General features: G+C 38.9%; 1 protein-coding gene across 4 annotated transcripts; it reads right to left on the bottom strand.

Moving 5' to 3' along the window:
* Positions 1 to 1,901: 1,901 nt before the first annotated feature.
* On the bottom strand, positions 1,902 to 25,079 carry LOC104432892 (helicase protein MOM1). 4 transcript variants are annotated; one of them, XM_039307316.1, is made up of 26 exons: positions 24,912 to 25,079; positions 23,058 to 23,301; positions 21,439 to 21,975; positions 20,458 to 20,670; positions 20,123 to 20,375; positions 19,761 to 19,886; positions 18,765 to 18,958; positions 18,519 to 18,631; positions 18,100 to 18,387; positions 17,357 to 17,470; positions 16,551 to 16,802; positions 16,152 to 16,292; positions 15,765 to 16,076; positions 14,014 to 14,187; positions 12,015 to 12,927; positions 11,705 to 11,874; positions 10,976 to 11,080; positions 8,359 to 9,996; positions 8,003 to 8,098; positions 7,661 to 7,756; positions 7,315 to 7,428; positions 6,993 to 7,088; positions 6,635 to 6,754; positions 5,840 to 6,406; positions 5,505 to 5,730; positions 1,902 to 2,913 (listed from the first exon to the last, which is right to left on the bottom strand). In XM_039307316.1, the coding sequence occupies exons 3-26, from the start codon at positions 21,965 to 21,967 to the stop codon at positions 2,288 to 2,290; spliced, it is 7,476 nt and encodes a 2,491-aa protein (XP_039163250.1). In that variant the 5' UTR covers positions 21,968 to 21,975; positions 23,058 to 23,301; positions 24,912 to 25,079; the 3' UTR covers positions 1,902 to 2,287. The 4 variants fall into 4 exon arrangements, with proteins under 4 accessions (XP_039163250.1, XP_039163249.1, XP_039163248.1 ...); XM_039307315.1 differs by lacking the exons at positions 23,058 to 23,301; positions 24,912 to 25,079 and adding an exon at positions 24,665 to 24,839 and having other exon boundaries at positions 5,840 to 6,391; XM_039307314.1 differs by lacking the exons at positions 23,058 to 23,301; positions 24,912 to 25,079 and adding an exon at positions 24,665 to 24,837.
* Positions 25,080 to 25,970: the final 891 nt, after the last annotated feature.

Genomic DNA, 25,970 nt, shown 5'->3' on the forward strand with positions numbered 1-25,970 from the left:
TTATAAATTCTTTTTTTCTTTTTTTCGTGTTCAAGGATTTTTAATTTTTTGGGATATGTAGATTTTTCCTTAGAAGATTGGTGCTTTTTGGGCCTTTATAAATCCTCATATCGTAAATTAAACCAAGAGAAAAAGGAAACAATGGAAAGTTAAAAATAAAATAAAAACAAACAAATGAAACCGGTCGAAGCATTGTCCTGGTTTCCTCCGTTAAAACTTGTGGCTGGTATTAGACGGTTAGAAAATGAAAATCACGGCACCGTTAGGCTAGCCGAGCCCCTTTTTAAAGATCCGACTCTTTTGAAAGATGCGAAGTTGAGTAAAAAGCACAAATTTCTCTTTATAATACGAATTGATGTCATGCAGTTAATTTTGTATAAGTAGGAGTCGTACTTTCGACAAGTTTAGGGGCAGATCTCAAGCCTCATTTATACCTAAAAGAGCTTAGTTTGCGATATTCTATTTATCAAAACAAAGTTAACTACCTACCCCGCTGTGGACGCGTTGGTTCGAGTCACTGCGGTCGCATTTGCAATATAAGTGCGGCGCCATGGGAGATGGTCCCTACGCTAGCGTCGCCGCGGGTTTACGTCGACGGCCATCAGCCATAAGGCGATTCCCGAGTCATCAAAAAAAAAAAAAACCAAGTTAACTAATAAGTTCAGCCAGCTCAAATGGAACTCCCTTCCACACCTCTCATGTTAGTTTGTATTTTTGTTTGACTTTAAGCCTCTCGGTTTCTAAATAGACCAGTGGTTCTAACTTTCGAAAAGAACCGTTAAAATAATTCTTGACCACTCGATGTTAAATAAAAACAATTTCATAGAGTACTAGCACCAAACCCGTGCCTCCAGTGCAATACGAAAAATAGTATATACAATTGTTCTAATCAAATTTCTCTATAATTAAGAAGTTATATCATGAATGATCCTTTGAGATAAACATATAGAGAGGAGAAAAAAAGATACAAGCGAAGAATTCACGTTTTGTTCGAAAATATTTTACACCTTGCAATAACGTATTACATATTTGAAAATACTGTCCTACTCTTTTTTTCTTTTTTCTTTTTTCTTTTTATAATCTTTTCAGTGCAAATTTTCTAGCGTGTTATGCTTTCAAAGAGAAATACGCCACACCGCATTTTTAAATAAAAAACTTACACATCAAAATAGCCAATAATCTCCTTTCCATGAGAAAGATCATTGTGGACTCACCTTGATAAGCAGGTGGAAAATATATAGATCGCTCAAAAAATACCAGATGAAAACTACCAGATTAACCTAAGATCAGCGGACATAATTTGACACAAGTACATATATTATGGAGCAGAGATTGTCCATTTTGTGTCCGGATTAATTATGTTACTTACATTATGTTAGAATTATGACACGTGAAAAAGTAAAATTAAATGCGAAAGAAACATGTTCACAGCAAACCCTACACAAAAACCGAGTTGTGCTCCCCGGGAGGGCATCGAAACGTGCCACGTCGTGCCATGTTCGGGAGTAGAGAATTGCCGACGCCTATATAGTCATAATTTTAAATGACAACAGAGAAATAAGCAGAAAAAAAATGCAAAGGAAGGGGAAAAAGAAGGTAAAAGGCAGAGTAGGCGAAGGGTATCTCTGCTTGATCGGAGAGTCATCCACTTAAAACCGATTTCGACGTATCTACATGTGGCGTAGATAAAAAAGGCCAAGGCGAAGCAGCGAGGCTCTCTGAAGATGTAGGGGGAATAGGCGAGACTCTTTGATGCAATGAAGAATGTCAAGTGAGAAGAGACGGCACATCATAAACTTTCCCGAAATTGTCCCCTTCTTAATTTAAGGCTTTTCGTGTGTTGGTGTGTCTGGTATCAACAATCGAAAGGTTGGACGTTCAGGATGGAGTGGAACTCTAGATTCATCAATAGGCCCAATGTCACAACTAAGCACAAGCTACAGGAAGCATAAACGAGCAAGACCCACGTCAAATATTCCGAGAGACACACCCCCTGGCCGCACATTCTTCCGGGCTTTTGCACCCGGTGTTACCAAAAGCTTCTACCTACTTTCAGCTTAGGGTTGGATCACGGGAAAGATGCTGCAGACATAAGACTTAATTACCAAGCATATACACTTAGTACATGAAAATGGTCCGCTTCCACCAAAATAGACAATTCCCAATTCTGCCTCTATTGGCTTATGTACAATGCCTTCTTACAACCAAAAATGCCGAGGATCCACGGGATGCCTACTTGTTAGACCCACGGCCAACAGATATGACATCAATACCTTCAAGTGTGCGGTCAGTCGTCATCGGATAAGCATACAACGTCATCGGTAGCATTAGAGGAGGTTAAATTATCCCTTTGTGGAGGAGGAATAACGATTGAAGGACGAACGCAAGGGGCATCCATAAGAAGAACACTCCCCCATTCATTAGGTGGAAACCCTTCTGCAGATCCCCCGCCATGATGCCAACCACTTGGACCTGCTGGGCCCCCAGCTGGTGCTGCTGCCGCTGGAAACTGCTGGAGAGGGGCAGAAGTTGGAGGTGGGTTGCTAGGTGGCTGCCAATTTGGCAAGCCCTGCAAACGGGTGCCTGAGGATGCAACAGAAGGTCTGAAAGTTTGGAGATGTGGAGCAGGAGAACGAAGATCACTGGGAGCTTGGATGTTTGCTGATGACGGTGGCATGCTGAGGCTGATCTGGGGCACAGCCATGGTATCCAGGATGGAACCTACAGAAGGGCCAACATTCTGCAAGCTCGCCACATTGGTAGGAAAACTCTGTGAGCTTGTGAATGGAGTGGCGGCAGTGCCAACCCCATTCGACTGAAGGCCAGCAGAAGGGACACGAACTGGCAAAGGCTGATGTGCATTATGCTGCGATGATAACTGTAGCAACGGCTGCATGGAACTGGAAGCTACATCTGCATGAAAATGGTTGCCATGAGCAATTTGGCATCAAAAGCGAATGCAAACACCGGCCTGTTAACATGTTCAAAATGCAGAGTGCTAACATAACGATAGTATGCATGATGATGACTATTTTACTTTGCAGTTTTACAAAGAAAACTGCACAGAAACTGGGGTCCCAGTGCACAAGGCTGCCCACACAGCTCAGGTTGGGAAAATTCGATGCATGCACCCTTACCCCTAATTTTTCAAAGAGGCTGTTTTTGCAAAACAAACCAGTAACCAGTGACTCAGCTACAACAGAGAAAGCTGCATCTGGTGCACAAAAATATAGACAGGAATGATGTTGATGGAATACACATTTAGGTCTCAAATGGCATTGAGTCTTGGTATGGACAACAATCTATGAAGGCATGATTGCAGAATGAGTTCCAGGTAGTATTTTACTGTTTTAAATATCATTAGGCCGCTAGTTTCTAGATATGGAACATGAAACGACATAATGAATAAGAAAATATCAGTTCAAATGATTTAGAAAGAAAGTCCCTAAGAAATGAGGGAAAAAACGTAAGCATCAGAAGTACAAATTCTTGACATCAAAGTAGCATTCATGGGATGATGAGATGCCGCTCACACTACCATCAAAACAAAAGGGAATAAAACTTTATAGATGCTTCCAGGAAAACAAAAAATCTAGCAATTCGCATGCATCAAAAGATATTGATCTTTTGACTATTAACAAGAAGAATTTCGGGCATGGTAGATGTGAACTTCTATGCCGTGAACGAAGTTGGAATCTCTAGCAAGCTAAATTTAACTCATTGAAGCAAAAGTAACCTGAACCAAACCAACAATTATTGTCAATTTCCTAAAAGGTGCAGCCAATAATTCATGAAATTCTCATTTCACAAATTAAAAAGTATTTCCATTGGATGAAATATCAAAATACTTGTTCCTCAATGCAATGTAGAAAGAGACAGAACAAAATCAAACCACATTGTACTGGATCTCTGACCTGAAAGTATTTTGGCCTGAAGAAACCAACCCATTGCCATAGGTCACCTATCTCTTTCAATATTTTGTTAAAATACTAGTTTCTAAATGCAAGGAAGAAGGGGACTGAACATAATGAAACCAGATTGTATTTAATCTGAGTTAAAAACCAATCCATGGATGCCTACCCATAAACTCATCAGACTGTGTTATGACCAGATTTCAAAGAGCTTTCAGTTCGTATTTTAATTTCACGTGCAATTTATCTAAATAGTGAGACAAATATACACTGTACTTCTCATTTAGCCATAGTTAATTCATCACGTCCTCCCTCTGGCCAGCCAATCGTAATCACAACAGGCACTCTTTTATAGATGTTTTCACTTCCTCGTGCACCTTCGAATAAAAAAGCCAATCACTTCAACTAACAGAAGATAAAGTAGGTCGTACTACTATGATGTAATTCGACAGTCGGATTTGCTTTGCTGATCTTGCCTGGTGCAACATGTAGGAATCTGATGTCATTCAACAACCAAAGTAACAATCATTCGATCTCCAATGGTCAAATTTATGACTCGACGACTCTTGGGGTTCAAAATGATACAGTCGTCATGGTGAGCACTAACCATCAAAAGCTGGAATGAGATTGAAGTTGGACCAAATAATTATAACCATGCTTCTGGTACCAATAGCACTTCAATGTTAGACATGTAGTCTCAATGAAGTAGCCAACTATTACTCTCATCAACTGGAATTTCATATACTCCGCTCTTTTCTACTTGCGTCAATTTATTTGAAGATTGAAATTGAATTGTGTTACAAAGTTACAAATTGATTGCTTCATAATTAGGTGATTCATTTTCCAAGTGCAAACTATGAAGCACATGCAGGTCTTGCCTTGCTTATAGGAACATTAGTTTCATCGAGACAGTATTACATGAAATTCTGGTCAGCTCATTCATCAAATATAAATCAAGTATTATGGCCACAACCACACTTAACTGACATGGTCACAGAAGTGAAGCCTTTTCTTTGTTATTATCTAAATATAGAATTGTTCGCGTACCAACACATTGATCACATATAACACGAGAATAATTGAGCATTGGAAACATCAAAATTTCTCTATTGGTCATTAATAAGTTCACAGATACACTTGTTAACAATCCTTCTGTTTATTAAGCATTGTCTAATGGTAATTGCCAGTAAATAACATATTACTTGCTCCCAAGGTCATAACATGAGATAGGTGTTTCTTCAGTAGCCAAGGATTTAATACTGCAAACAAAACCTCGATTTCCCCAATGAAAGTAGGATCTTATCCCTTTTATACAATTGGATGCCAGCAACATATACATTCAATTCAAATTCTTCCAGAGATCAGATGACTTTATAGCACGTGTAACATGCGTGTATGCACACGCTAATACACGCTAAGAAATGGACAAGCAAGAATGGGGTGCTTCTGACATGCTCGTGAATATGAAAGGTACATTTACATACAAAAAATCTATCAAGTGCAAGGCACGTATTTACCTAATAGTTCTCTTAAATAGTATGATGACTAGCAAATGAAAAGACAAAGTGTGCACACATATCCAAGACTACGCACCTTGTTGCATTCCATTTGTGCCAGATGCCCTGATATCAGAATACTTGGATTTGAACGCCTCAGCTAGCATCCTATTCATCAGAACTTTGCGGTGATTCATGTCAAGTTCCTTTTTCTTAGGAAGATATTCTGCCTCAATCTCCCTAAGTTTCAAATCATACTTCCTGCGAATTTGTGCGACAATTTCATCTATCTCCTTGCCGCAATCAGATACCAGTCGCATTCTCTGCTCAAAGCAATATGAATTTACAATGATTAGGGTATTAAATGTTAAATTCCATAAAGAACTAGTGGAACCTCACATGAGCTAAACATAATGTCAAGAAGTAACTCACTGCATCTTCATGTGCTTTGTCCATCTGCTCAATTTCCCTTTGTATTCTGTCCAGCTCGTTCTGAAGAGGATCCAGGTGCAATTTCAGAGGCGTTCTGGGTTGTGCCATTGGAAAAGGACTCTGCGATGGCTGAGTGTTACTTTCCATAGGGACAGATGCAGTGGAATTGCCTGAGATCTGTGCCACTATCCTACCACGAGGAATGCTGACTGCAGATTCCGACATTGCTTGATTAAGAGGCGCAGCAGGGTTTTCATCAACTTGTGTTGACTGAACGTGAACAGTTAGATTAGAAGTCTCTCCCACCCCCTGGAGTGGAGTTGCAGTTCCTCTGACCAGAGCTAAATCATGTGAACTGTTATTAAGAGGCTGATCTTGCGGCTGCGGAAGCACTGGAGGCTCCATATCTGCTGCTCCAGAGAAAAATGATGTAGCATTACAAGTACCAGATGAAAGAAGCTCAGTTTGTTGAGAAGTATTATGCTGCTCTTCGTCAGGTGCATTTCTCTCTGGCATGCTGGTGGACGGGGCACTAAAATCATCTCCCAACTCCTGATCAGGTAAGGTCTGTAATTAACAAAAAGAAAAATCACGACATTTTTAAAAAAACAGCATACCCTCCAGCCTTTACAAGAAATTATTGGCTCTACGACAAACTACTCTACTCATTAAAAACGTTAATAAAACAGAGAGGGCATAGATCCACACGTTTGCCATGCATTCATGTGAAGACTTAACTATTTGAAGGTAAAGGAGGGTGGCTAACAACATTGTGGAGACCATAGAAAGACATACATGATAAGATGATACGGTAGCACTCTCAGCATTACGGTGCTCTTCATCGGGTTCATTTCTCTCTTGCATGCCAGCGGATACTGTGTTACAATTAACTCTCAACTCCTCTTCAGGTAAGGTCTGTGATAGATATACAGAAAAATTGTCATTTATACCCTGAAGCCTCTATGAGAAAAAAATTGTACAATAAACCTTCTCTGCTCTTTATGAATGCTAATGATGCAGAAAAGGCATCTGTCCACATCCTGGTGTTCAGGCATTCATATTGAGAATTGAGTATTGAAAGGGAAAAAGGATGGACAACAACATCGCCAAGAGCATTAATAAAAATACATGACAAGGCTAGATAAGAAGCAACCTCAGCATTATGCTGCTCTTCATCTGTTGCATTTCTCTCTTCGATGCCGCTGGATGCGGCATTGCTATAATCTCTCAACTCCTCGCCAGGTAAGGTCTGTTTTACAGAAAATCACAGCATATGTTAAAGTTTAACATACCCTCAAACCTTTATAGGAAAATGTTGTTTTGCGAAAAATTACTCTGCTCTTTATAATGCAAATACACCAGAGAAGGCATACACCCAATCATGGTTTCCACATTCCAGGCATTCATGTCAACAATTGAGCATTCAAAGAAAAGGTAGGGCATAATAAACATGGTCGAGAGCATAGAAAACATACAAGATAAGATGGCACGGAAGCGTCCTCAGCATTTTGCTGCTCTTCATCAGGTGCATTTCCCTCTTGCATTATGGCTGGTGTAGAATCATCTCCCAAATCCTGGTTAGGCACGCTCTATAATAAACATATAAAAGTCATTTATACACCGAAGCCATTATGACTTACGAGAATATATCTTTTCTCAGCTGAAAAAAGAGAAGAACTCCACTCTTTATGCATGCTAGTGATGCAATGTCCAAATCATGGTTTACATGCATTCATATCAAGAACTGATTAAGCAAAGGATGGATATCGACATTGTGAAGACCATAGATTAATATACACGATGAGATGTCACAGAACCAACCTCAGCATCACGCTGCTGTTTACCAGGTGCATTTTCTTCTTGCAAGGTGGTGGATGTGACATTACAATCATCTCTCGACTCCTCATCAGGTAGGGCCTGTAATAATCAAATAGAAAAATCATGTCACTAAATCTTGAAGTATACTCTGGCATTCCTGAGATAATACTGTTCTACAAAAAAGCTAGTTTAATCTTTATGAACACTAAAAATGCAAACAAGAGATGTCCAATAATGATTCTGAATTTATTCATGTCAGAAACAATTATACAAAGGAAACAAGGATGGATATCAACTTTGTCAAGAACATAGATAACAAAAATGATGAGATGATGTAGAAGCAACCTCATCATTATGTCGCTCTTCATTGGGTCTATTTCTCTCTTGCCTGCTGGTGGATGTGGCATTACAATCATCTCTCAACTCCGGGTCAGGCAGGGTCTGTAATAATCAAACCGAAAGAAAAATCATGTCATTTACCAAATTTCCATGTACCCTCCAGCATTTATGACACTATTTGTTCAATGAAAATTCAAGTCATTTACCATATTTCAGTGTACACTCCAGTATTTAGGAGACAACATTTGTCCTATGCCAAAGCAACTCTACTCTTTATGGGGCATGTCAACTTATGTTTTCAAGGATTGATTTCAGGAATTGAGTAAATTCTAACGAGGACAATAGAGCATGGATAAACATACACAATGAAATGACACAGAAGCTCCCTTGGCAAAGGCATTTGCTAGCGGCACTGTACTTGACTTTGATTGATCGACCAAAGTAACTTCACAAGGTCCATCACTGGGATGGACATTCTCAAGTACTTCAGATTCAGATCCATTGCATATTTCATTTTCTGATGGAGCTTCCAGTTCACCTGTTATACAAATATTCTCTTGCACCTCCAGCGCAACTGGTTCATCAAGTGCTTCCTTTCTCAAACCATCAAGAATCTGATCATCCAAGGAGCCAGCATTCAGAGAGCTGATATTCTCCAGAGCATGACCAGTGGCCCTGACTTTGTCTCTGTCATCAGGCATCCTTGATATTGATCGATCAACCAAGGCAGCTTTATGAGGTCCATCACTGCGATGGACATTATCAACCACTCCAGATTCAGATCCATTAGGTGGTTCCGTTTCTGATACTTGTGGATCCAGAGTACTCGATCTCTCCAGTACATTTGTTAAATGAACACTCTCTTGCGCCTCCACTGGACCCGGCTCATCAATTGCTTCCTTTCTTGAATCATCAGGAGTCTGATCCACCAACGTGTAAGCATTCATAGTGCTCACGTTGTCTGGAGCACGGCTACTGATAAAATCACCGTGTGAGTTACCAGGAAGATTCTCCCGAGAACAGGGATTTAGAGAAACAGCATTCCCTTGGTTGTCTATTGGTATTCCATTAGCACATGGCCCTACCTCTGTAAAAACTGTTCCTGAAGCCACGGTACTCACCTCATCATTGTCACAGCCAATCCTAACTGGAAGGCAGTCCTTTACAGCACAGTCAATTGCATCAGCACTTTGATCAGATGAGGGCCTCGGTAAAGGGTCCACGTTAATAAGTTGATCATGACAATTGGAACTTTCCTGACCATGCCTGGCTTCAGGCAGCTTATTCGGCAATTGCACTTGCGTTGAGCGCCTGTCTCCCTCTACTAGAGAAGGATCCTGCTGAACTCCATTTGCTGAGGCTCGATATTCAGCCTCAATTTCTTTAAGGCGTACAGCCATCTCATGTGAGCATTCTTCAATTTTTGTAGAGTACTCCCTGTCCAATCTCTCCAGCCTGTCTAATTTTGTTGAACCACCATAATGCAAACGGACAATCGCAGCCTCCATTTGACGAGTATTCTCCAGCAACACCTTCTGCGCCTCATATTCCCTGCATATTTTGTTCTTCCTCCTTTCTAGCTCCAGCAATATCTGTTTCTGGTTCCGAATTTCTCTGCCACTTTCAGAAATATCTCCCAATGTCAATCCAAACTCATCCATTAAGTTAGGACTAGAAATGACCTCATTACTGGAGGATCCTTGAAAGGTACAATCTTCAATCTCTACTTTTATGGTTTGGAGGCAAGGCATAGCTGGCAGGGGCGACTTCACACCAGATTGCTCCATCTCAAGCGCTTTGTCTTTCAGTTCTCCACATTTTGAGGAATCAACCAGAGAATTCTTTCTAAGGTGGAGAAACATTTTCTTTAGATGTCGCAACATCAAATACACATGATCTGCCTCTTCTTTCTTGCACTGGTAGTTCAAATGCTTTTTCGCAAGCTCAAGAGATTCTGTGTGATCTATTTTTTCCTTTGATAAAGAAACTGCAGTCCAACACTGGATTTTAACAAGTTTGTGAGTAGACTTGTTAAAAGGAGTACGTTCGCACAATAGCACTCAAGTTGCTGATATTAATAATGGATTTTTTTTATCCATTTATTTCGGAATGCGACAGTGTATAGATAGTGAAAATCTTAATCAAGCCTAAAGTCGAGGATTTAGAGTTCAACTTAACTATTCTTCAACATTAGAAGACCAAGAAATCATCTGATATGCAAATGAAGGAATTTCTTAATGTTGTACCGATATCACAAGCAAAATGTCAAAAGGTCTTGCATGTAATCCAGGATAAAGACATCCTCAAAAGGAACAAAACGGCAATGGCCTTCAAGACAAGATATAAGATTCGAAAGATACAGATATCAAAGTAGTATCTAAGCCACAGAGAAGATCTCACGCAGAATATGGAGTGAATTGTTGGCTAGAAAAAGTAGTAATCCAACTTTCAAATAATAACTTGGTTAAAATACCCATAAAATCCATTGAAAAACCATGGAATCAGCTAGAAATGGCAATCAGATAAGAATGAAGCATACAGCGATGGGCCACTATTTTCTCCAGGATTAGAGAGAGAGTTCCTCCATCCAGGCCTCCCAGTGGTGGTTTACCTACTTGACTGTTACTGATGTGTGACTTTAACTAACTAATCTGAAACCTGGCTGGCGAACTTTCTTCCAACTTTGGTTGGAAGAAGACCTGGCTCTTTTTCAATATGACATGAAGGGAATTTATTTAGAGCCACATGTCAGTCAGAAATGACTATGAAACCACTGACAGGACACCTAGTTGGAAGAACTTTCAAGAGAACATGGCTTTGTTTCAATGATCATAGAGGACATCACAAAAAACAAAGAGCAAATAAAACCAAAAGCATCTTAATCTTAAATTCCCGTAAATGTTTTAAACCAAACACACTGATTTTGTAATTAATGGCTAGTGAAACAAAAGAACTTGAAAATAATAATAATATTCTAACCAGAGCCAACTGGAAAGCTTGTAGAATACTCGCTGGTTCCCGGCTGACATGATGATTATTGATTACATAATCAAGGAAGATATCAATGATACGCTTGATATTGTCCTGTATATAAAGAAGTATTAGAAGTTAGCACAGTGTTGGTAATGGTCAAAAAGATAACACTCATGCTACTGATATTCGGAAATTTGGAAGCAGCTTGGTACTATTATAACACCCATGATTTCTGATAAAACTCAGGATCCAAAATAGACATGGTATGGCACTACGCCAGTATACTATGGATCCAGATGATGCTAGCCACAATTTATTTAGCATCAATGACAAACAGCACCCATCCATCCACATTCAACATGAGGATCGAAGTAACTGCTAATGAAAGTAACTATTTACTGAAGGAGGGACATTTGCAAAGACCGCACGCAGAGGGCGCAAATGTTGACATTATTGAGAGTATTTTATCAAATGCTTGAAACAGTGTCTTCACCTTTGCAGGATTATACTTCGAGAAAAAATCATTTTTAGACCATCCAAACAACCAATTGTCTTCAGCAGCAGGCACACCTATGTAACCCAGTCTTTATAAAATAAAATTTTAAAAAAAAAGTCTTGTTCAACAAATAATCTGAAACTTAAGACACAATAACAATAGAATCTAGCAACAAAGGCTCACTCAGCATGCTCCCCATCGGTAACAGAATTCTTTTTCCAGAGAGAGAAAAACCATACCGATACATTCAACAAGTCACTAAGTCTCGAGATTTCTGGTTTCAGCAAAAGATGGAGGCTCCTCTGTGCATCACGCAACTTTCTTCCCTCATCAGAGTCAACCATTTTACCTTCAGGTATAGCTGTCAAATCTTCTCCTCCAAGAGATTTAATAAATGGTCTGGAAGTCCCTGAAAAATGATGTTTGGAAACATAAAGACCCTAGGATATCTAATTTTGTCCAACAAAACATATTAATCCATGAAACAGTAAAGAGAAGAGAATCCAGTGCAGGTGCCACAAAATGTAACTATTCTTTGCAATCAGTTACCTTCCTTGTTAGCAGCGACCTTTTTCTCCCCATCTATTCGCTGCTTCCTAGAGGACAGAGATATGCTATTATTTGTCAGCTTCTTGCGTTTCTTGTCCAGCTGGTTACTGTCAGACTCAACTTCTTCTAGTACATTGACATTTGATTGAACCCTTTTTCTGTTCCTTGGGGTTGAACCAGACAGGTATTTCCAGCAAGGATGCTTTCCTTCCAATAACTTTGTCCAGAAAATATGTGGTAAATCTTCAGCAGTGGACTGAATCTTCAACTCACCAACCAAAGGAAAATCTGTGCAGTAAGTTCCTGAGGTTTGCCGTGCTTTGACAATGACAGATCTGCTCTTAACACTGTTTTCATTCTGGGAAAGCAGAGCCAGAAACTCCTGAACCACAGAGTTCGAAAGCAATTGATCAGACAATTCCATGGAAGACACACTAGAGCTGCCATGGAACTCGTCCAATCTACACATTAGATATGATGCCCCCCACATGAGTAACATGTGGCTAGTGCTTGGACTTATATTTTGCAGTTCAAGGTGCATGCCTTGCTTTGCACATAACAATGCCTTTTCTTCCACCGTACAGGACAAATACAAGCGGAGTACTTTTATTTGGACTTGAGATTCAATTGTTAATTTCTGCAAATTTTTTAAGTCACTAGCAGGATTCCAGTCACTATCAAATATAATCACCATATCAACTGATGACAATTTGATGCTAAAATTACAGGCCCGATTCTCCAACAAAAACACAAATCTTCCCAGCTCCTTGTCATTAAACTTATTCAAAGCAGCCTGTTTCTTAGAAGGGAGAATGCCACCATCAACACGTTCATATGAATCTGCACCAAACCTCTGACGTAAAAAGTCATCCAAAATATCTCCAGTCAAATCTCTTCCTGAACAACCAATGGACTGCCAACCAAGAAAATGAGAAAATGGTCACGACAAACACCAAATGGTCATTATCAGTTTTTCAATAAAATAAGCAGCAAAGATAGGATCAAAGAAGGACAGGGTTAGATTACCAAAAAAAAAAAAAAAGGACAAGGTTAAAGCTCTTGGGGAAAATTTTAAAGTTTTTGCGACTTTTATGGGGAATCTCATTAAATATCCTATTATTCTTGCTTTTGATGAGAATAACTGATCGACTAGGATTTACAATACTTGGCCTCTATTCCAGGATCTCATTATCAGAGTACAATACTATTTACAAGAAATTCTCCCTTTTCCATGAGATAAGGATAAGTAAAAACCGCACAAGGTAAAGTATATACTCTTCCCGATGACATTTAAAGACAATCCTATATGTTGATTACAGACCTGCAAGTACACCAGCCTACCAATGACCAGTCATCATAATCCATCCAGGGATGAAACGGAATTATGACTAACCAACCCCAAAACACATTGAGATAAATGCTTTTGTCAGTAAAATAGGTTCTAACAGCCCCTAAGGTCCCTGTTCACTGCACTATAAAGCAATGAAAAGTTAATTATCACTGGGTCCCTCCCCATTTCAGCTTAACTAGAACAAATTGACTTCCAAACACCAAAGAAAAGTGTGGAAACCATAAATCTCTTCCCAAAAAGTATGTGCCTCTTCCACATCAAGTTCTGCGATTAGATTGTCCCCTGCGCCTAACATCGCATTTGATTGATATTAAGTCACACGATCTTCAAGTACTAAGATTCACAGAAACGAACAAGGCTTATTGACTTTTCGATCCTTTTCTATTCTTCTAAAAGTTAGCAGCAGCACAGTTTGCTGATATTTTTCCTACTAGTACCATGAACACTTATATCCTGCCGCTAAAAAGTATGACATCATGAGGTCTAAAGAGCCCAACTTCCTGGGAACTCCTTTAATTGGAAAACCTCCACTCAAGCAGCGGCAAGAGCAGGATTTAATTTCATTTATTCTACTTAATGGTGTTGGGTTGGTGGGGTTAACAGAATTTAAAGATTTTGTCAGGTATCAGAGAAGTTCAACATCCTCACCTGAAACAATATCAGAACTTTCAAGTGCTGTTTCTTTATCTCCAAAAGCAACCTATCAAGAAGCTGAAGTTTCCCGCTAGCTCTTATTCCAACTTCCAAGTACTCAATTGGTTGAAGATCTTTCATCATTGAGCCTTGAAGAGATGGATCAACATTGTATGGATGATCACAACACTGTCAAAAGATGCACCATAATAACAAAATTAAAAACCTTAGGAGAATTGAAATCTCAAAAAAAGCCTTTTCGTCTTCTCATCAAAACTTCTGAGAAATGAAATCCATGCAAAACTTTCAAAACGTGAGAGCTCCACCATATGATGTTTAATGAATTTAGAAATCTTGAGAAAGTTTTCAGACACCCAAAAACTTTATATCATTTAACAATTTTGCCATCAAAAGTCAAAAATGAGATTCTCAAGAGCTCCTGAAGAATCATGCGGCTCGGCTATTAATTTGTGTTCACATGTCAAATTTGAATTATCAATTCATTATGTTTTCATTGGACATGGTTAACTTTAAATTCGATTTTCTTCAAATTTATCAAAATTTGCTTCCATGAAAGTGTCAATTCATGTTAATTAGTGTAAGAAACTTACACCTGTACATCCACCCAAACAATCACAACAAGCCATTTATACAAAACGTTCTTTAGAGGAAAGTAAGGAAGTTTGTAACAATTTGCACTCGCTGATTGATTCGATGGATAGATACATGGTCCACTGGCCACTGGGAAACAGCAAAGTGAAGAATGAATAGAAAGATCCAAATTTTGAACAGAAGATCTAGATACACCACAGCATACAGCAGTAATCTTGCTGTTCAAGGCAAACTGCCATAAAACACTGGAGTCAACATACTTGCTTAACAAATCTCCCAAGTTCAAAGAGTAGACCTTGTCATTTTTGCCTCACTGATTTAAAAGCATACAGAGTACAATGGCATAATTAAAACACACAGCCACTTATTGAAGACACGATAAGTAGTTGTTGACATCAAGTCAAAGAGGCAAAATCATCAGATTTGTCCTTCCAATATGTCAGCCCCACTTTAACAGTATTAAAAAGGTATAATGCAAAAAGAAATTGAGTAAAACAAGGGAAAACAACCAAAAGACTCTTTGAGGTTGCAATAAGAAATCAGGGCCTCAGAGTTCTCATTCATTAGAAAAATACTAACCACAGTCCAAAAGAAAAAATAAGTGATTGGATATAACCATAAAATCTACGATAACATTAATAACATATAAGACACTGGTTCTTCAAATCCCCAAAAAAAGGGTAAGATGTCAGCAATCTGTGAGATAGAACTAAAATTGACAAGATCTTCATAGAGAGATGAAGTAAGGCAGACATTCTCATGCAAAATAAATGACACATCAATTGCAAAAACCAAAGTATATTTGTGACATGTGCAGGCAGGGCTGCAACTTAGCCATGGGCTGCATAACACACCATAACATGTTCTGCAAAAAGCTGGGCGTTTTGCAACAAATAGGTTTCAGCTGCAAGAAATACCCCAAAAAAAAAAAAAAAAATCATTTTTCCCCATTCTTTTTTTAGAAAGTGTTTCAAAACTATTAAAAAAAAAGGTTGAATAGCCAAAAGGGCAATATACAATGAATAGCAGAAAATGGGAACTTTGGGAGTTTGAACACTAACATCACATACTAAGCCTTGATGGAATAAATACAATAATCAATCATCCAAAAATCATGCAATAATGTAATCGAGGAAAAAGGTAACCCGCCAAACCTTCCGAGCAGAGACAAGGATATCGCGTAGCACACCAACAGGGTCACCCTTTGATGATGAACAGAGTGACAGAGAGTTTGAAAGTAGAGTAGCACAATACTGTTCAAGCTGCACGTTCGATATTTGTGTTGGAACCCAGTACTCCACAAATCTAGATGAATCCATCTTGCCCTCAAATGCAGTATAGCTCACTGGCCGCTCCTTCGGCTTATACACAGTCTCATGAGAATTGGTTGCTGATGCATTCATACTTTCTTCGTCACCAAATTTTTCAACTATGGAGAGCAGATTACGGTACTTGGAGATATTTTCCTACAAAAATGGGTACTTTAAGAAAGACAGCACATGGTACTGGGTTGTAATATGTGTGCACTTAAAAATATAAACCTCTAAATTCCCATTGAAGGGGAAAAGCCTCCTCTGGGTCTTCAGCTTCAAAAATTCATCAAGAAAGGCAAAACTTCGAGGTTGTTGGCATTCATCAATAACCACTGCTTCCCATTCTATTCTTTGCATAATATTCATATCCTGCAGAGAAAAAGGTGACAGTTCTGAGACATAACAAAAGGTAAATAAAATTCTATGCAGCAGGGGATTTCAGTTTGCAAGGTAAACTGGGAACACAGTCAAAATGATATCAAAGATGACACAAATGAGAGATAAAATGCAGGAGAATAACAGAGGTGAGATGTCTCAATGAAAAGATAACTGCTATAGCCCTGGCCCTCGAAGATAATTGCCAACTTCAAAGTTGTTGACAAAGCACAAAATAGAAAATATAAACACCTCAACAATGGCCTCTGGAGGGGATATGAGCACTTCAAATGCTATGGAAGCCCCTTCCTCAGAGAATTCCAGGTTCCTGATACGTCTTCGAGTATCTTTGCTTCCATTGTAAACAACGACATCAACCATTGGTGCCAGACGGAAAAACTCCGCATCCCACGAATAAACTAATGTAGAAGGCGAAATGACGAGACACGGAAGACAGCCGTCACATTCGAGTAAAATAAACGATGTGACCTTTGAAATGTGCTCCTGCAAAACAAAAAGTAGCCTTATCAGCTATGACCACATGTTAGTTTATGATCTACCATCAGGTCCAACACATTCAAGTCATGTCCACAAGTGCATGCAATAAACAAAAGCATTCTTTAAATGATCTATGTATACATAGTAGCCTTTTCTCTTCTCACAAGGAATTTCAGACTCATTGATATAATCCATGGGTGTCCTGCATAGCTTTTATTTTAGATCTAAATTGCAATGAGTAATCTGTGAATCATCATAGGAAATAAAGTAAACAATAATGAGGACATCAAGTAACCTTTTCCCCACTAGCAGCAGGAATGATGAAAGGAGGAGAAAAAAAAGAAGACAAGAAATAAAAAAGAGAGAGAGGGACAAATACTAAAAAAATAAGTAGAAAGATTATTTCAGCACATTCTACCTTTCAAATACCATCTTATCCTACAGGCTGTGCCAAATTGGATAACACTCTAGACAACTCCTTAGAATTTCTATGAAGGTTTTACTATGCTCTACTGCCTACCACAGAGATCACCAGGAGGTCAAGAACAAAACATCCTCACCTCGTGATCCACTAGAATCACATTTGGGTGCACCTTCCAATATTCGAACTGCCTTTCAACAGGATCTGCAAGCTTTGATATTTCATTCCTCAATCTTTTTTTTCTTTCTGAAAGCTGCCAAAAGCAGGTAATAAGTCGACAGCCAACTAATAAAAGTACACAAAACAATCAGCATTCCATGAAACAAGAGGATTTGATTGCATCAGCCAATGTAAAAATATATACAGCATAGGAAGCAGAAGCACTTTCTCCATCTTGCTTTTCTTTTCATGCACCGGGCATCTTAAGTTTCATTTCTCTACCCAAATCTTGCTTGGACAATTGACTAAAAAACTTTTTAAGTAAAATTCTTGGAGCATTACTTGTAATTATAGCCACAAAATATTATACAGTTCAATAAAACAAAACCGAAGAAGTTCAAGAACTGACTATATATCAACGTGTGCTTGGAAAGACCCTCTTTCAATATTGATTATCATCACCTCTTTAATATTATAAAAATAAATCAATGTGTGCTGGCAAAAGCCCCATAAACAGAACATAACTGTCATAAGAAATTCTCCTTTACGGATTTATCGCTGCTGGAGCACAACAATGATAGAAGCTCATTACTAAACTAACGAAAGACGTATATCAAAATGTATCCAGCTTCCAATATCTCAGACCAAACATCAAAAAGAAAGAGGATGCGTTGAAATTTCATAAGCTTGTTTGATTCCACTTGTCAAACATAATATAATTACCATGGTCACTTCAACATTACAAGCTCCTGTCGCTCTCTCAATTCGGTTTTCATACTGTTTGATGAGGCTCTGAGCTTCTGAAGAGAGAAACAGGGAAGCATTCTCTAGCTCCCATGAAGCATGTTCATAATCAAGGCCACACCATTTTACAAGCCATTGGTAATGGCACATTGACACACCAGTACCCTCCTCCTGTCTATCACGTTCACTATGAAATTGAGGAGAAGTTATTAATCGCTTCTGCAGTAGACGCCTTGGTAAAGTCCACTCTGACTTCCACGGCGCCACCTAAAGAAATAAGGAAATACAGTATAGCCAATAAGGGTAAAAGAATACAATACTGAATTCTCTCAAATTTAGGACAACCACTTCAGCAATTTAACAAGTATCATCAATGGAGAAATAATCGAACCATTTACCTCAGCAACTAGAGATGGGCATTGAGCAGCCACCTCAGCTTCCGGTAACCATCGATTGTGAAAATGAGCTAGTCCTTTGTATTTAACAAAAAATTGCTTCTGCTTTTGACACCCTGAGATTGAAACAACATTAAGATTACTCAAACGGTACAAAACGACACCGGAACAGGATAATCACAGAGATGCAAATGGATACATAAATTAAGCAACGCCAATGAATATTGTCTAATGATATTTTCCCCATACCTTTGGGATCAAATACTTCCACTTCCCTGCAATCCCAAATAGACTCTACTCCTTCAGAGACTGAATGGGCACCATACTTCATCATTTTCCTAACGCATGCAAGACAGTGCCAAACTCCTAGGGGAACATCATTAAGAGGAGGATCCAAACAGGAAAGATGGTAGTTTTTTTGGCATCCAGCTCCATTGCAGCACCTGAAAATTGCATGTGCTATTTAAAATCACCATGCCAAACTACAAGCCCTTCACAATGTAGGAAACATTTTGTATTGCATTTTGAATTACACTATCAAAACAGCTCAGAGAGTAGATTTTGAAGAAGACAAGAGCTGATCATATCATTGGACATTGTAAAGATGTATCAGAGCCCAGGAAAATGATTCGCAACTACCATTGGTTTCTACTACCACAGCCCACAGAATGGCAAATTCAGCTGCCTACTTTTTTGCTCGCATCAATCGGCAATAAGGAATGAATCATCTCATCCAAATGTATCTTCAGGATGTACTAAAATGCATTGCGAGAGATGTATTGCTATACAAAATTACAAGACAAAAACTCTTCAGAAACTATGACAAAGCAAAACCAATGCAAAGTGAAAAAACCCTTGACCATATCTAAGGAAATCAATCAGCTTCAAACTCTGTTCTTAAAAAAGCAAACAAGGCTGTGATCTTAAGGTCAGAAAGCATAAGTGGGGCCATGGTAATAATTGTCTTCATAAAGTGAATATTATGACAGAGAATAGTCATAGCAAGCACTCCCAAATTTGCACATATCTCAGTTTAATTAGAAAGAATAAAGTATGACTAAAAGCATCATTCTCAGCGTACAGGGAGTCTAAACAGATATTCTAAAACAAGCCCATGACAATAGAGCAGAGCAATGAGAAGCGCTAATAACAGCAAAAAGTTATTATGTTATCAAAAGCAAGATAGGCAAATATCACTAGGAAGGAAGGGCAAAAAAATATAGCAAAGTGTAAAGGATTTCTCACAGGAGTTTTCCCCCAAGCTTGCAGATAAAGCATGTACTCTGTCCACTTTCTGCATCAATATTTACCAACACATGCAAGTTCTGCTTTCCATCAAGTTCCAAGTTAACAGTGGCGTCAGGCTCCCCACTATCCTAACATGACATTAACAAAGACAAGCATACATCATGCCAAAGTCACTGAAATCTAGAGAAGATATATATAGTTAAAACAGTCAAAAGACCAATACACCCACTTGGTGCAAAGAAAAGAAATGTTACAGGGTTAAAGACGATTTGTTGCCAAGAACCCAGATACACTGCAGGCTTATCATATTATCATTCCAAGGAAAGGAACCGGATGTAAAATATAGCAGACGTTAATACCTTTTTCCCTTTGAATTTATACCATCTATCCCGACAAAATTGTGCGCTGCAGAGGTGAAATTTTGACATCCAGCTGGGGCTGAGGCATTGGAAATCAAGCAAACCGAGTCGCTCTGTTTATCAGGGACGTCTTCTTGATTCTCTAAACCAACATGACCATCTAAATACCTTCCATTCCTGCTAAGATCCATTAATTCTGACTGCTTCTCCAGTGAGGAACGGTTCTCTACCCTTCCCGAGTCATAATTTGCACCTGCCAGTAATACTTATGAGTTGAAAATACAGAGACATCATGATCTAAAGAAAAACCATGTTTGCATCTTTAGACTCATTACCTTGTTGAGTAGAATGGCTGTTTTGCCTAAGGCAAGTGTTTTCCTCATTTTGTTTTTCCACCATTTGTGTCATGGATTCCACACCATCTTTGATCTCTTGACTACGATCACTACAATCATTGACTGCATCAACGTCCTCTGGACCAACAGCCCCAGTATTGTTGTATTCCTGCTGAAAGGACTTTTTTGGACAAATCAACTCCTCACGGCAATCTACAAGCGCAATGATCACAGTGAATAAATTGTCAAGTAAGTTCCATATATGCACAAACAAAACAAACAAAATAAACTGCTGGTGTTGCACATGCACATGCACTCCACAGATAACTATGTCGAAACAATTAAAGTTACTTCTTAAAAGAAAAACATGTTCAGTTAAACAAGGTTGAGGATGAGAAATGCGCATTCCACCAAAGAAAAGATAATATAAAGTTTAAACTAGAAAAATCCCTCCACCCCGATTGTTATCTGCAATGTGACCCACTGGAAAAGAGAGAAGTAAACTCGGAAAACTTGCCCGTTATGATCATATACATCAATTTAAAAGCTTGACATATACAAAGGAACAAATATGAGACAATGTTTTATTTAGGGCATCTAACCTACAGATTTATGAACAAATGACAGTTATCGATCCAACAATTATTCCTGCAACAACAATGCCGAGAAATTTTATAATTTAATACTCTTAATACGAATGACAAGAAGTTGAACAATGCACAACATTCCATGAATATTTAGCACATGATGGAATGAAATATGGTATAACAACATCAAGATCTTCTCCAAACAGATTGTCCAAAAAATCTTCTAATAAATTATTTGCGCATGCATAATGACCCCAGCCAAAGAACCTATATGAAACCTTCATACAGAGGGTATGACAGGGCCATTGTATTCTAACATTTTCACTACATCCATGTCATAAAATGCACGACGATCTATTAAACTGCCTTTTTCATTTATCAAGCATTCATTTACCCGCTTTATCCTTGTTTACTGATCCCCTGAACAGTGCTCTATAAGCACGAGCACTCATTGTCCCTCTCTTCGTCTTGGTAGAGGCTGGTTCTTCTTCACTGCTTTTGCTAGATTCCTTATCTTCCATCTCCAATTGTTTTCCATTATTCTCTTTCTTTTCCATTAGGTTTTGCCTATCAGATGACTCGGACCTTCTAGCAGACTTCTTTGATATTAGAGAATTTGAGGAATGCCGCAGCTTCTTGCATCTCTCGGACCTCCTCACTGGACTTGGCGTCCTTTGTCTCTTGACCTTCTCAAGATTCTTAGAAACTGAAGTAGGTGGTGTTTGCTTCTCAATTCGCTCCGACTTTCGAATAGTTGGAACGCTTGGAACCGTTGGTTTCTTGGATGATGACTCCCTGGTTGAACTTCTCAGTCTATATGAATCTGATGCAAAGGGTGATGTACTCGATCCCTTACCACTGCTATGCGCCTTGTTTGTACATTCATCCCTAATTTTGCAACCGGATCGAGTTTGATTTACCATATTTTTATCTGCAAATCACCAAACATCACAACAATGCTTTTATCCTTTCATGAAAACTTCAATCAAACACTTATCATAAATTATCTGTGCCTAATAGATGGTTCAAATGTGCCCGTAGGAATACTCTTTGAAAATCCCTATACAAAACATAAAGCTAATAACAGAGTTTCCAATCCTGAAGATAATCAATAAAGAGCGCCTCAAAGTTCAAACTACAGAAGTATAAGAGAAGGACAACCCAGAATACAAACAGAACTTAACTATTCTTACGATATTCATGGACTCCACTGCATGAACATTTATTCTTTCATGAAAACTTCAATCAAACACTTATCATAAATTATCTGCGCCTAATATATTGTTCAATGTGTCCTTAGGGATACTCTTTGAAAATCTCTATAGAAAACATAAAGCTAATAACAGAGTTTCCAATCCTGAAGATAACCAATAAAGAGTGCCTCAAAGTTCAAACTACAGAAGTATACTAGAAGGACAACCCAGAATACACACAGAACTTAACTATTCTTACGATATCCATGGACTCCACTGCATGAACATTTACAACATATAAACCTGTAAATTCAACAACATGCATTTCTAAAGAGTTTACTTGGTCGAATCTGTAAAGAGTTGAACAGTGGCCCTTGTACTGTCAAAACAAGAGTAAATCAATACTGCTACATAGAGCACAAAATTTTCCCCACTTTTCAAAATCCTGTTCTTTTGTTTCATTTGTCACGCCCCGGCAACCAAAGGGACCATGGAGATCCACCGCTATCTTTTTTAGGCATCCAAAAAGCATGATATGTGCACAGTCACTTCTGATATGCATGTCTGTTCATGTTTTTAAAGATTAAAAATGACCTCATTTCACTAGGCCCTATTTTGTTTCAATACTCTGGTGCAATACGAAGCCACTGACATCAAAGCAACCCAAGATTCAATCTTTCTTCACAGGTCAGACACCGAAAATAAAGGTGGAACTCAGGCAATGTGGGATTTATAGAAGAATTGCTGAAAAGACACCACATCCAAAACCACAAGACATAAAATGTAAAGATAGAAATCAAGAAAACATGAGAAATCTTACATGCATAAGTGTAACAGTTTGACTTGCGTTAATTCCAACTGCTCTGGCCTAGACTCCACTGTAAACCCTTTACTATAAGAAACATACCAAGATAAAGCTTGAACCTTCACATCCAAAAATTCTTTGTAGAACCAAATAAAGGATCAGTTCGGAATGAGCTTTTAGCATTTACTTTTGAACTTTTTTACAATTTTTTTCAAATATTCCAGCTCGTGCAATTTGTCTCTAATTTAGCATGGAACACCTGAAACATTTCAAAGCATACAAAGATTAACATGTAGATTTGCATAATACTTTTTTCAATCTTTTGTAGAGTTTAAAGATTTTCAGAGTTCTGTGAGGGAAGTCAATAAGTAAATTTTTGCATGAAATAAGACAGAACAATCACACCCTTACTTTCGACCAAAAAAAAAATCACACCCTTACTTTAAAAATAAAGAAAGTATCCCGCAGCAAAACCAACAGAGATGCAAGAGAGATATTTTGTAATATCGTGGCAACTAACTGTCCAGCTTCCAAGAATTTTGATGCTCAAATCTTTTTAATTCTTTCAGTTTATCACACATGACCGACGAAAATTTGGACAGATATTTGGACACGTTGATTTTGTGAATGAGAGAAGGTCTCCTACATACTGTGTTCTACATCAAGCAATAGCTGGAGTCTATTGGTACTAAAACAAGGTATCATTGATACCCTGGCTTACCAATCAACCTTGAAGGTAAGCTCCAGGGAAAAACACAGCAGGACATGCGATGCTTGACCACTTACAAGCCTTTACCGCAGATTCAACTGAGGAAATTAAAGTAATTAGGCTTCCTCTGTGGCTTCTTGCTTAGTTGTGTCTCACTAGAAAAAGGAAACTTGATTGTTTTAAGGTTGGAAAGCAGGGTCTTGGATCGTACAAGTGGTCATACCAAGAGTCATTCTAATTTATTTCGGCATCAGAACCTAGCACCCACTATATTTACAAAGCGAGACTGCATAAGACTTTCGGTTTCAAAGACAAGGAAGTACAGCTGCTCCTCCAACCAGTCACCATATGCAAGGTTGACTCATATGGTGCTCTGATGAGGCTCGGATTGGAATTTTGAGAGTCGAACACATGCACAAAGGACATGAGCCAAGGTGATTAGAAACAAACATAAACGCAATTACTCGACTCGAAGCAAAGAAATGGAGAAACGAAAAAGAACTCCCAGGTCTTTCGATCCCCCTCCGGACTTCTTCCCCTGCGGCTATATCAACTATCGAAGAAAATTCAATCCCAACATGACGGTGGAAAGTACTGCAATCGCAGGATTCACTAAAAAACGAGTCTTTATAGACACAAAAAGAAAGAGTTAATCAACCCAAAGCATGTCCTCCAAAAGGAACTTCAAGACGCGAACTTTATAATTCGCATGCAAGAATTTCCAGTCACGGCCACCATCAGTTCACTGACGAAAAACGAAACGAAACCCCTAAATCTCCTCGCCGAGTCACTCGCAACCCACGCCGAATTCGTCGCCAACCCACGAAAAACCCTAAACGCGGGAGCCGGAATTCATCTCCCCGAGCGGGGCCCAGACCTAATTGCAGCAACGGCGAAGGGAATTCGAACCCACCCCGCGATCTCCCGGCAGAGCCGCGAGCGCGCATTGGCCGGAAAGCCTCGTCCCCCCGGGGACCAATGCGGGAAGATGCCCTGAGCCGGAGGCCGAATCCGACCGCCTCTCGCCTCGGAGAAGAGCACGGCGACCGCTACAACGCGCGGGGCCGACCGAAGGAACCGAGCCGCCAACCGAAGAACGACGCGACCGAGCTCGACACAGAGAGAGAAAGAGAGAACGAAGGAGTAGAGGGAGGCATTACCTGCTGCGGAGAGAGAGAGGACGGTCACGCGGGAGGCGTGGGATCTGGCCGCTGCTGATGAGATGATGATGATGATGATGATGCTGCTGCAGGACGAGGACGATCGCGCCTCATGAGAGAGAGAGAGAGAGACGCGGAGAGCACTACTGTCGATTTCGACTTCAACCCGGGGGGTGTCAATGGCGGTGTCGTGGAATATGTACCTCGCTTTGGTCTTTTGGCGATCGAGTAAATTACTGATAAAAGGACAAGAGACCCCTGAATTTGGGTGTGTGATGTGATGTACTGAGGCTACGGCTGGAAATTGATCCCATCTTTGTTCCATTCAATCCAAACAGGATAAGATTTTTCTTACTTATTCCGCGGGACAACTCAGAAAGTACGAGTTATTTTCTCATTTATCTCTATGGTAAATCTCAATAGAGTCATAGTACATAGTTACCATATCGTGTCTTTCTTCTCATAAAAAGTTGCCGAAATTCAAAATGTAGTTACTTATTTGATTTAAAATAACTATTTACATCCATTCATTTCCATCCTCTTATTTTCTTTGCTATTTCGATGCCTCCGTGTTGATGAAAATCAAGTAAGCACTTTTCCTTCATGAGTTTGGAAAACGATATCAGTTGTATTAATTTGAAAGGGACTCCATTGTCTAGATGCTAAGTTTTTACACATAAATTAATGAATATAAAAAGCATTTATGCTGTGTTTAGTTCATTAAATATAATTCTAGATGTGGTTTTTATTTTATCACGTGTTCAGTGGCATACTCAAAATGAGATAAGTCTAGAAAAAAAAATTGATTACTCATTTAGGTTATACGTGAATGAAATGAAAACCTTTAATTTAAAAAATAGCGATAAAATGAGAGAGAATGATACTAATAATTCATAAATTTTGATTAAATGTGTAATATGGATTATAAAACTTTTAATTTATTTAATATGATCTCTGAGTTGTAGCCAAGTGTGCAATTCAGTTCCTAAACTTTTGATATATGTTTAATTTAAATCAAATATTCAACACTATCTCTAAACTTAAATTAGTGGAGGACAA

This window comes from Eucalyptus grandis, chromosome 2 (assembly GCF_016545825.1).
Source record: "Eucalyptus grandis isolate ANBG69807.140 chromosome 2, ASM1654582v1, whole genome shotgun sequence".
NCBI lineage: Eukaryota > Viridiplantae > Streptophyta > Magnoliopsida > Myrtales > Myrtaceae > Eucalyptus > Eucalyptus grandis.

Coding starts and splice junctions, on each gene's coding strand:
- LOC104432892 (XM_039307314.1), bottom strand. CDS start 24,698: ATGCGCGCTCGCGGCTCTGCCGGGAGATCGCGGG. Junction 21,976..24,664: donor CTCTGCCGGGAGATCGCGGG/GTGGGTTCGAAT, acceptor GGTGATTTGCAG/ATAAAAATATGGTAAATCAA. Junction 11,875..12,014: donor GGTCGCTGCTAACAAGGAAG/GTAACTGATTGC, acceptor ATCATTTTTCAG/GGACTTCCAGACCATTTATT.